At 41.2% G+C, this 12,750-nt stretch overlaps 1 protein-coding gene across 7 annotated transcripts in view; it reads left to right on the forward strand.

Moving 5' to 3' along the window:
* The window catches only part of LOC144753804 (uncharacterized), a 2,685,544-nt gene that overhangs the window by 1,835,151 nt on the left and 837,643 nt on the right, over positions 1–12,750 (forward strand). For all 7 annotated transcript variants that reach the window (XR_013594537.1, XR_013594539.1, XM_078641375.1 and 4 more), the window contains one exon: positions 3,478–3,529. Coding sequence is in view for 5 of the 7 variants with exons in the window: in XM_078641375.1 (XP_078497501.1) it covers positions 3,478–3,529 (52 nt within the window). In the remaining 2 variants the exon portion in view is untranslated. The remainder of the gene's footprint in view (positions 1–3,477; positions 3,530–12,750) is intronic.

Here is a 12,750-nt window from a genome sequence, read left to right on the forward strand (position 1 = left end):
GCACTGATGACGTCACAAGGAGTCATATGCAGAGCCATGGCATCATGACATCCTCATCGACGTGCGAGAGGTATGGAGAAAGGTTTTCCGTGGAATGCTGTGCATGGGGTATATTCAAAAGGCAAGGAATCTACAGGCTGATTCTGTATCCACCAAAATAAGCGTTACCAAAGGTAAGTAACGTTTTCGTCATGCTCGTTTTGCATTGTCCCAAACACCAGTGTCATCACTGTAGTTAAACAAATGTGTAACAAGTTGAATTAGTTAATGTATAACATCCTGAAATATTACTGCAGCTGACGATACTCCAAATCTCAACCTTTTGTATATGAACAAACTGACATGAGACAAAAAAGTGGTACTGTACCAACAGTTCTCTACCAGCTTGTGTTGATGGTATCCTTTGTTCAGGTAAAGACAGGAGAAGACTTTGGCTCCCTTCAGCTGCATGATTATGTCTGTTATACGTGGACCAGGATGTATTTCTCTCTCAATTGCTTTGTTGGCTTGGTGCATATCAAGACAGATGTTCACCGCACCTTCATTGTCCTTTTTTGGCACCAGCACTATGAGCAAGACCCAGTGCATAGGACCGGTGAAGCGATCAATTATGTTATGCTTCAACAACAACTCTGCGGTGCAGCTAGGTACAGGCAGAATGCCCTCAGTAATATGACTTTTCAGTTTCATTTTCGAAGCCTTCCTAGGGTGTGAAACAAAGATAGGAACTGACTCATAATTTCCGATTGGGTTTGGAGGTTATAGTTGAGGGATATCAATCCCATGTTGGCATCAGAATCAAAGCTGAGTTTTCATACACTGGATGAAGTTCCTTGAAGACCGGGAATTGGTGCTTGTACTGATGTTGTTTTATGTTGCATGGTTGCTATGAATGAACTTAGACTCTGCAATGATTTGGCGGCAATCCATGTTGATGCCTTTGTGTTTGATGGGTTGAGGCGTGGCACAGGAGACAGGCTGTTAAACCTTCTACTTTCATGATGGTAATTGACCCACCACTGCTATGATAAAGCTTATGGGGGGACCGTTATTGTAATCTTGGGGTGGTTTCCAAATGAATTCTGATACTTCATTTGTTGGTTTGTCTTTGTCCTGTTATTCTCTGCAAGCTGCAAACCTATGTGTGCATGTCGTCCTTTGGTCGATACCATCATCGCACATCCATCTTCTTTACTGGTGCTTGATAATGAAGTTTAAAAGCCTTTGTGGGATGAACTCGATGATGATCAACTTTGTCTGGTTTCTACTTGTCGTAACTGAAGTTGCTTTTTGGCCTTGTGGGCGTGGCGAGAATTCTTCTGGAACCTTCTGGCGTCCATTTTCTCTTCTCGCTGTGATGCAGTTGGTTTCTCTTTTACTTTGCGAACTCTTATGAAGGGGTTTTCTCTCCTGCAATCTTTGCACATCTGCCTATAACTGGACGTCTCAAAAACCCACATCAGAAAACACAACTTTTTCCTCCTTGGAGACATCGACTTGCATGCATCCACCTTATACTTGTACTTGCTTTTGATTACCAGCGCTGATTCACTTTTCGATGTTCCAGCTTCCATATCAGCAGCCTGCTGATTTGTCCTTTCATCGGCCCTTGCAGCCATTAGTTCTTTCTCCAAACTGAGCATCTTTCTCAACATGCACCTTTTGAATGACTCTTACAGACAGCCATTGATGACTGAGGTGTATGGCTTCTATGTCATTAAACTCATTAAACTTACAGTGTTTGATAAGAACATCAAGGCTCTCAACAAACTCATCCATTCTTTCCCCAGCTGTCTCGCTTGTTTGAAAATGTACCTTTCATAGTCGACATTCGGCGTTGGATTGAACTTGGTTCCTAATACTACTTTGATCTGATAGTATGATATTGAATCAGTCTCAAAGAATTTCTTCAGCACTTCTTTTACTCTATCACAGACAAGGTTAAGTATTTCATGATTTTCTTATCCTCTACTCTATGAAGTCATCAAACGTCTCGATCCATGCGGTCCAATGGGTGCCAATATTTTGTTTCTTGGCGGTGTTGAATGCTAGAGGTGACTTCAGGAATGCAGCTGCATTTTATTTTGCACTCCCTTCTACAACCATTGAAAACTTTCACTATTCCGATGGCATGTATTGCCTCCACAGGAGCTTGCAGCTTCTGCAAGTACAACCAGCGCCATGAAACCCTTGGGTGCCCATGCGCTTAAAAGTTCAGAATAACATAACATAACATGTGCTTGTGCTCAAGTTGTCTCGCTCCTATTTTAAGGTGGTGTGGCACTTCCCTTGCTCTTGCCGGTAAGTATATTTGTGCTTTCATACCTGTTTATCGCTTCCTTTAGCATTTGCTTTGCATGAAATAAGGCTCTGTGTTACGGGGCAGCTCAGTATCTCTTCTTTCAGCCTTAACAGCGGGTTCTGACCAGCTTTCTGACAGTTCTCCTCTGCACAGCCTTCACCTTCTTGGAGGACCGTGTCTGGGCTGAAGTGATGCTTCGAACGAGCAGGTTACTGTACCGTAGCACACTCTCAGGGAGAGCAGTTTTGTTGCTTTGGGACACGTACCCCCTACACGTGGCCAGTTGTAGCACCCTCCCCAGTCCGGGAGCAAGCAAATGAATACACTATACGCAGTGCTCTGTAAGAGACATTTTTATTCCTCAGCACACAATCACATGTTGAACTTTCATTATGTCATAACCATTCATCCTAACACCTCCCAACAAGTTGAGTAATTCCTCTGTTTAGTCCGCCCAGAACCACAAGGGTCCTAGTACACATAGTCTCAGAACACTACACTGTGTGGTTATGTTTTTTGTACCATACAGAATCTTAGCATGTTAGCTTTCAGCAAATGTTCATTGAGCAACAACTGGTAAAAACATATCTATTTAAACTAATATTCTTAAAACTGCTGACCTAATGTACCTCTACTTTCTCTGTTCCGTTGGCTGTGTCTCCGCTAAGAAGACATTACAATTTGCTAATTCTGTAATATTGTATTAAATAACACAGCTTCTTCCATCCCATCTGGTTGCGTGTTTCCTTCACCATAATTTATGCCAACATAAATTGCCAGATCAGGTAATATTGCTCTCATGTTACTTTTGCTGTGTAGATGACAGAAACTTCAATATTTATCCATGCAAGCTTTCACCACCCCCCCATGCTCTTTGCTTTGCACTATTCAAAGACTCTGTTTTATCTGTTTATTTTTATTTCAAAATAAATGTAAAAAATGTTGGTGTCTTCCATGGTCTTCCAAGTGATTCCCAACTTGTGAAATCTTTAGCCAGTCCTGACTTATTTACATCTATTGGCAACCTTTAAATGGACTGTTAAAAGTGCAAATGGAAGACAATGTCACAAACACCATAGAGTCACTTGGCAGTCCACTTGCAATTGGATCTATTTCTTTGATGTTGGACAAGCAAAACACATTATCAAATTAATTCAATTGTTTTAATTTTTAAGGCCTCCTGAAGGACCGCTGACTACACAAAATGCAACAAAAGAATCTCATCAGGTAAATTTAAGTTTTACGTAATGTACAATTATAATAAAGGAAACATAAGACTGAAAGCACGTTTCGCATTTACAGATTGTAATTGTGTTTCTGTCAAGCTCCTTGAAAGCAGCAAGTGTCATTTTGCATCTTTGCAAAGTCAATTTTGCATCTAACCTAAGACTGCCTGAGGCTCTAGAGAACCATCGGCTCCAGAGAATCATCCTGTTTATGCATTTACAAAGCCAATAATTATGTACGTAGTGTAAGCATACTATACCCGGACCAGAATCAAAAGGTGTACAGTATTGAAGGCTCCTTTGCCTTTTTCTATTTCAAATGAAGGTAGGATGGCAGAGGACCTTTTCTTACAGCCCTTCTTTGGCTTCTTTAATATAGAAAATATAGTCTGCTAAAAACTCTTTAAGAAGGTATCCTAATACTACTGCCAGCGCAACTTGCAATAGGTCTGGTCCTTGTGACCAGTAAATCAGTTAGAGACAGGATATGCAGAGGATAGCAGCACGTACTGCTCAAATTCTTTTCTTACTCTGTATTGAAGGGCTTGATATCTGTTGGTTTGCTGCCATTTTTTAACTAGGTGCCTATACTTAGATAATGCGATGTGCATATGCTATTTTGTTTTTAGTGTTTTATTTTTGGGTTTCAGTGGTGTTTTCTCAGTGTTTTCCAAACCTTTTGAAACTTACTGTTTATCCGCGTTTATTCAGCTACCTAACCCCTAAAATTGTGTTTTTTCAGTTTTTATAAAACAGATTGTTGTTTTTATTTTGCAGTGATTGCTATAAAGCAAATATTTGATTCAAAGGAAAAAAAAACAGGAAATGTACTGTGTTCCCATTGCCTCTATGTCCAATAGACGTTTTGTAGACTGTTTTAAGCATAGAAAGTCTGTGAATTGCACTCTCTCACGTCTCATTACTCTTTCTCGCATCTCATCACCTCTCACACTCACTTTGTCAGGACTCTGCCTGAGTTATCCATCTTACATTGGACTCAAAAGTACTATATTTTAATGTTTCAATAATTGAATTCCTGGAAACAGTTGTGAGTTGAGCACCTACTCCTTGCTGAATAATATGATGCTGTTGGGTGGTCAAACTTGCAAACACCACAGTACCTTGTGAAACAAACCTTTAACATTTTGAACTAAACGTGATTCTTTTGTATCCCTTCATTATACTGTACCTAAAACATGATGCTTTACGCATGCTTGCTAGTGCTTTTCTGCACTCTTTGCCTGACTACATTAAGGTGGTGTTGCTGTAGTATGCACTATCATAGCTGCCAAGTGACCCCATGCCAAACGTAACACTTCAAGTCCTCCTCTTAACAGATATCACATTCTGGGCTTCAAATCTTTATTCACTTTGGAACTAGAGCTCAGTACCCCCAGCAATAAAGTGAAATGGGTGAAAAGCCACAATGCAAAACAACAGTTGATGGACAGAATGCAGAACAATCTGGGTCGCTTCACACATAACAATGGCACACCTTGCAGCTATGAGTTTTGTTTTTATGTGGAAAGTCTGGTCAAGTTTTCAGAATTATCCCATGTGCATGGTGACATGTCACCACTATACCTTGCATTAAATGTGTAAATCAATCAATCAATAAAATATTTTGGTAAGCACACTACTTACCCGCAAGGGTTTCAAGGCGCTGAGGGTGGGGAGAGGGGGGGGAGGTTCCTGTTGCTACTGTTCGAACAGCCAGATCTTAAGTCGTCTCCTGAAGGTTAGAAGGTCTTTGGTTTGTCGTGGGTTGAGGGGGAGGGTGTTCCAGGTATTGGCGGCATGGTGAGAGAAGGATCTGCCTCCAGCTGTGGTTCTACGGATACGTGGGACGGTGGCCAGAGAGAGGTCTGCGGAGAGGAGATTCCAGTTGGGTACGTAGAAGGAGAGACGACTGTTGAGATAGGCTGGGCCGGTCTTGTGGAGTGCCTTGTGCGCGTGGATCAGGAGCTTGAAGGAGATTCTTTTGTCGATGGGGAGCCAGTGCAGGTTCCTCAGCTGAGGGGTTATGTGGTCAATGCACAGGACGTCGAGGATCAGGCGTGCCGAAGCATTCTGGATTCTTTGCAGTCTGTTGATGAGCTTTGTCGGGGCTCCGGCATAGAGGGCGTTTCCATAGTCGAGTCTGCTGCTGACTAGGGCCTGGGTGACTGTTTTCCTTGTGTATGTCGGGATCGATCTGTAGATCTTGCGGAGCATACGGAGGGTGTTGAAGCAGGTGGAGGAGACAGCGTTAACTTGTTTGGTCTTGGTGAGTTTAGAGTCGAGGATGACTCCCAGGTTGTGTGCGTGGTTGGTAGGTGTGGGGGGTGTCCCCAGAGATGCGGGCCAGCAGCAGTCGTCCCAAGCTGAGGGGTTGGGCTTGAGGATGAGGATCTCCGTCTTGTCTGTGTTCAGCTTAAGGCGGCTATCCTCCATCCGGTCGGCGACGGCCTTCATTCCCTGGTGAAGGTTGGCTTTGGCGGTGAGGGGGTCCTTGCGTGTCGTCAGCGTAGGAGATTATGTTGAGGTCATGATGTCGGACGATGAGTGCGAGAGGGATATCTGATTAAATAACTACTGCCTAAACAACAAATTCTCAAACCACTAAGGCTAAACCACGAGCAATGCCAAACCACTACATTGTTAACAACGAGTTCCTAAACCACGAAAATGTTTCAATTTGCTCATTACCCTATAATACCACTTCCCTCTGGTGTAATGGTTTTTCTGTTTCAGTAGCTGATTTTAGTCTTTTGTAAAGTATTTAGTATTTTGTGAGCATTGGAGCGCTCACATTTTCCCAGAAAGTGTTGAGATCATAGCAGGTCGGAAGCAGCGTGGTTATTAATAAGCTTGGATGATTTCCGAATCAGATCTAGGGCGTGGCCACTGGCTGGCCTTATGAGTGTGTGTTTTCACTAATTGCGCGGCACCTATGAATCTAATGGCATTCAGTGGGTGGAGTCTGGAAGTTTAATAGTCGAGTCTACCCAGATATGGAAGTCGCTAGAACTACAGGTGCGCGTTCGGGCTTGGACAAGCTTCATTGAAATTAGATTTCTGAAACACTGCATCACTAAAGACTTCAAGTGTAATAATGACCTCAAACACTTAACATCAGCCAATGTAATACGTCATTCTTACGTTCTGGATGAAACAGTTCAACAATATTTGCAACAGAAGCATTATAGGCCTAGACCTGTCTCATGCCCAGTTGTTTTGTATTTTGCTGTTTTTTCGTACGTTCCAGAAAGTTCCTCTTCTTAAATGAGTTTCCGCAAAAATATCACAGAGAAGTATCTTATATTAAATATTAAATGCAAGTTACCCAATAGCTTTCTTTCGGAAACATAGACTAAATGCTTTCGTTGATTGCAAAAGTACATTCGCAAAACTTCCATGGCCAACATATTTTAAATGGTCCGTGGTCTTTCTGCTTTAGCCAACAAGCTCCCCTAAAGGAGTGATTCATTCATTTGTTTTTGTGCTGGTTCTCGGCCGGCGAATGAGTGAAATGCAAACTGATTCAAATAACACACCTGAGATATTTCTTTCTTTGCTATGCTCTTCGTACCCATGCCCCTAAACGGAAATGGCCTTGCTCTATAAATGTATGTATAACCCTATTTCTGCAAATCAATGTGCGCTGTTGTTTTTGCTGGAAAAACACTTTTATTTCTAAGCCTGTTTGCATTGTGTTCAGCTTGCTGTTTTATTGTTACAGAAAATGTAAACTATTTCACAGAAAGAGTATTACCACCTAATAATCCAAGGGGATGGGTCTTAATATAAGAAAAAACATTAAAATCCCCTAGGACTACAAACTTCTTAATGACATCTGGTTACACGTTCCATAATACATTTAAAAGGCCTACCTGACAACCTTCAACAAAAGTCTCATCTGCCAGGAGCGGGACCCAGTCTGGAAAGGCTTGTCATTGTTATTACAATAGTGCCATCTATTGGCCAGTCACAATATCGTTTTTTTTCATGGTTTATGAAAGTCGTTGTTTGTGTAAGACGTTGTTAATGATGACGTGGTTAACAGATTGGTCGTTGTTCGGGGTTCGTTGTTCAGGTCAGTCGTTTTTCATACTTCGTTATTAAGGCTGTTTCCCTTGCGAGAGGCACCATGTAAACGTTGAAGAGCGTCGGGCTGAGGGTAGATCCTTGCGGGATGCCGCAGATGATCTTGGAGGCTTCGGATCAGAACCGGCAGTCAGTCTGTTGTCAGTCTGTTGTCAATGAGTAAGTGCACTTACTCATTTTGGTATTCACAGAAGGCACTTACTCATCAATGAGTAAGTGCCTTCTGTGAATGCCAAAATGAGTAAGTGCCTTCTGTGAATACCAAAATGAGTAAATGGTGGTAAGTTTAGGATTTTGTCTTAAGTTAGTTCTGTGAATCGGGCCCTGAGTTATTCTCAAAGTAACTTTGGTTGGTATACTTTCATTACTTTAATACACATTCATAAATGCATTTATTTATTTTATTTATAATCCACATAAAAAACATTAAAAACTAAACCAAGCAGACAAAACATAAATACTTCAAAATTAAAAACTTGGAAGAGCGAGTCATCTAAGATGGATGGAGTACATGATTCCTAATTATCTGCAACACATTAGACATTTCATATCTTTCACAACTCTTCTGTTATAGCCTAATCATCTTTCAAAATTAAACATCGACAACGACTCCATAGTTTTGGCTAAATCACTTACCCCTTCACTAGGATGGGGAATGTAATGGCTATCAACATGTTATAAAATTTTGTGTAGGATCAATTTTCTGAGATTTAGATGTTCATAATTAATCATACACATTTCTCTAGAGTTCCCCCAACCCATCCATTAATTCACAAACAGAAGAATATATATCTAGTTAACAAAAATATTGTTGTGATGTTACAATAATTTTCACAGCATTGAAAAAAGTATAATAGCGTATCAAACATCCTTGCCCAGAAGTATTTATATTTTTTTACAAGATTTCCCATTGAAAGATAATTCTTTCTCAGCTTTTTGAATTAATTTATTTTCTGCACTCAATACTTTAATTACTAAAGCAACACGTAATAACTTTTCTTTTTCATACAAACAAAATCTTATTTAATAATCCATCGTTCACCTCTCTTTTTTGTGACCCTAACTCATTTCCATGGAGAAAAATATTTTTGTGTGTATCTCTTTTTTTTAATCTTTTAAGGTTAACTTCTCTCTTAATCTCCACTTCAGTGTCTTTACAGAGATTCCAATCTCTAGATAAGGTATCATGATTTAGTATCCTTATCAAACATTAGGTGTCCATTTTACTCTCGATTAGCCTGACTTCTATGGGTTTTTGCAGTGTGAGAATGTGGCACGGAGCACTGAGTGGATGCCATCAACCTTATGGAACTGTTCTGCTGCATCTACTTTTTAGTTCTAAAGCCAGTACTTTCCCCCTGTTGTACAGTACCATTAAAGGACCCCTACCATGACAATCTGAGCCTATGCCATGCACCACTTTGTTTTAAGCTTTGACTACCACTCAGTACATGAGACCCAAGCCCTAGAATATAGCCTATTCATTTACACTTAAAGTTATCTGGTTCCTTATCAAGTTTAGGCACCAATGTAATCAAAGCCTCCCTCATTGCGTCAGGAAGTGATCCCTCGTAAAATAATTTGTTATAGACATCTAAAAGTTTATCTACTCGTGCAAAAGAGTATAATTGATAAATCAACACAGCTTAATCAGGAGTTTTCCCAACTTTTATTTGTTTCAGAGTAGACAGTAATTATTCTTTCAACAAGGTACTGTTCAACATGTCTCTATGTTCCACAGAAAGCTGTGGGTGTGTCATTATTGTTAAAAAAATATTTGTGAATCTAGGATGTTATTGGTAAAATATAGGCTTTTTAAGTAGCCATTCAAAATCGAGTTGATCTGCATGTTTTTTCCTGTATCCCTTCACTTCTCTCAGCAATGTGAATAATAGACTGGTTCTGGCAGCCTTCTCCATAAGTCTTGGTAACATCATGCCAGATGTAGGGGCATATTATCAAGGACAGGCGATACATTATCGCCGCTTTTATCGGCAGGAAACTGCCGATAAAGCGGCAATAATGGCCTTGATAATATGCTCTATGAATTCCAATCGAAGCCCATGTTAGATGTGTTCACATCGAACATGGGCTTCGATAGGAATTCATAGAGCATATTATCAAAGCCATTATCGCCGCTTTATCGGCAGTTTCCTGCCAATAAAAGCGGCGATAATGTATCGCCTGTCCTTGATAGTATGCCCCGTAGTTCGTTGCATTTACATTTACTTCAAGGGCCTCTGTCTAAAATCTGGCTTACGCAATTTTCCCCATTCTGACAAAGCTATTTTATCCATTTATTTCTTAATGTCATTTGATACCTATTGTTTTATCACATATTTTTGTCCTGTTCACACACCCTTACATCCACTCTCATTACATCCTGCTACGTTGCCTTAGTAGGTACAATCCCCCATTTTAATTTTAAATATCCATTAAAGGATTCATGTATATCAGCTGAAAAAGTCAAATCCTGCAAAGAACCCATTTCTAGTTTCCAGAGTGGTACCCTAAATCATGCAGTTTACCATGTGTAAAACAGGCAGTGGTGTAAATGCTCTGATACAATTGTTTTATTTTTTTTAATCTTTATTTATCATTTCCCAAAATAACAAAAAAAAAAGGAAACCATTGATGCATCTTTAGGTTACATATTGTCGTATAAACATATTATCGGGAGAGAAAGACATACGCATATAATACAAATTAAACCATCTCAGGGTGTTCGGGCAACAACAAAACAACAGTTTTTACCATTGAGGAACAATTATTACATAAAAAAGAATAGAATAGCAAAATGGGAGGGGGGAGACCTCAGGATCTATACAACCACAATTTACATAAACACAGTAAATAATATTCCATCCATACCTAACACGCAAATAAGAGGACGATAAAAAATGACCCCTTGATCTAATACATACAAATTTCAGAATGCAATAATACACAATTCCTCAACCCACTCCCTCCGGTACTATGTGATTTTCCAGCTGGGACTGGTGTTCAGCTGTAATCTCGGCTATGTACGAGCGATATGGGCCCCAAATTTCAATGGGACGGGACTGACTGGGGATTACAGTTGAGTACTCTTCGCAATTAATATTACAAAATGCCATACTCCTGAGCCAGGACGCCAGTCTTGTCACACCATAGTAACGCCACCTCCCGTTTTGCCAGTAAGAATCCCAGGGCTGCGAGTCTACGCACATTACGCGGAAAATTGGCAACATAGCCCAACAGCGCAATTTCAGGGGCGGGGATCAGGTCTAAGCTCAGCATATCACTAAGAGTGCAATGTATTTGGGACCAATATTCATGCACATGAGAGCAAGTCCAGGCGAGGTGAGCGAAATCGGCAAAGGGGGCCTTGCACTTGGGGCAATGATGGGGACGATTAGGATCAATTTTGTGTGAGCGTGCCGGGTGTGATACAGCCTATGTAGAAATTTAAAATTGATTAATTTGTGTCTACTGTTTAACGAAACTTCCCTCGTGGCTCTGCAGCACTGTTCCCACTGTTCATCGGATATGGGATTACCTAAGTCCTCCTCCCATGCATCTCGCACTTTAGCATCAAGGGCGGGAAGTGCAGCACTACACATTTCGCATAATTTGGAGACTAAGTGAGCTCCCCGATGGGTGCTGGATGATAAAAGTGAGAGGGGAAGCCTCCTCGGGGGCAAGCGGAAATGTAGGGAACGAGGCCCTCAACAAGGATCGTAATCTAGTCAATACAAAGGAGTCCATGAACGAACGGTCTGAAAACCATTGATCTCCAGATACTGAAAAAGCATGGCCTTCTGGAAAAAGATCGCCAATAGTGCAAATGTGGAGTTTGGCCAAAGTTTGCTTTACAACTGATTCTCTGGTGATCGGGAGCCAAGAGGCGTTAGGCATGGAAGGGCCGGCGAATACAATTGATCGAGGCCAAGAAGTCTGCGCAATCTATCCCATGCCCAGCAGGTTGATGAAACAGTTTGAATGTCTAGCGGATCTCGAGGGAAACCCCTAGGGAGAACAGTGGATAACCGTTCGGGAAGGACCAGGTCTGCTTCCAGTTTCAAATACAGAATGCGGCCATCCGGATGAAACCAAGAATACGCATATAAACATTGAGCAATTAAAAAATAAAGATAAAAATCAGGGACACCAAAGCCGCCACATTCATATGGAAGCTTCAAAACCCCCCAAGTCACACGCGGGTTCTTATCACCCCATACTAATCGTAATAATAGCAATGAACGCAATTGGGAAAAGAAAACTTTGGTGAGGGGGATGGGGATATTATTAAAAAGATACAAAAAGCGAGGAAGAACAACCATCTTAATTATGGCGATTCGCCCAGCCATAGATAGGGGGAGGCGAATCCATCTCTCTATCTGGCTTTCTAGGACAGCAACCGCACTACCGTAATTTAATCTAATAATGGAGGCAGTGTCTAAGTGAATATGGATCCCCAAATATTTAACAGAGTCGCGACTCCATTCAAGGGGGAAAGTGCAATTCCATGCGATAGTGCATGGGGTGAGCAGGAAGATGACTGATTTGTGCCAATTAATGCCCGAGAATTTGCCAATACAAATTATCTCTAAAATCAATTTTTCAAGGTTAATGTGAGGCATCCTAACATATAAGATGGTATCATCCGCATATAGCGATATCAAAAATGGACCAGTACGAAACTGGAGACCACGATGTAAATGTTTCTCTTGAAAATGACCCTGATGCGTGCCACGCAATAAAGAGAATTGCTCAGTGATGGTGCCGTTAAGGCGGAGTCTGGCCGTTGGTAAAGTGTATAATAGTGCCACTGTAGAGACAAAGCATTCAGGCATGCCCATGCATCTCATTATGGACAGGAAGAAGGGCCACTCCAAGGAGTCAAAAGCCTTCTCCGCATCAAGAAGGATCGTGGCGGCTGGAGTGGAGGGATCTATGCGATGTAATACTGAGAAAAGGGTCCTAAGGTTAAGCAAAGTCGAGCGGTGTGGAACGAAGCCAAACTGAGCCGGGGAGATAATAGACTCCATCAACAACGATAGCCGAATGGCAATGACCTTAGCCAGAATCTTATAGTCAAGGTTTAATAGAGATAGAGGTCTGTATGAACTGCATAAGGTAACGTCTTTGCCTGGT

The sequence above is a fragment of the Lissotriton helveticus genome, chromosome 5_1 (assembly GCF_964261635.1).
Source record: "Lissotriton helveticus chromosome 5_1, aLisHel1.1, whole genome shotgun sequence".
Classification (NCBI taxonomy): domain Eukaryota; kingdom Metazoa; phylum Chordata; class Amphibia; order Caudata; family Salamandridae; genus Lissotriton; species Lissotriton helveticus.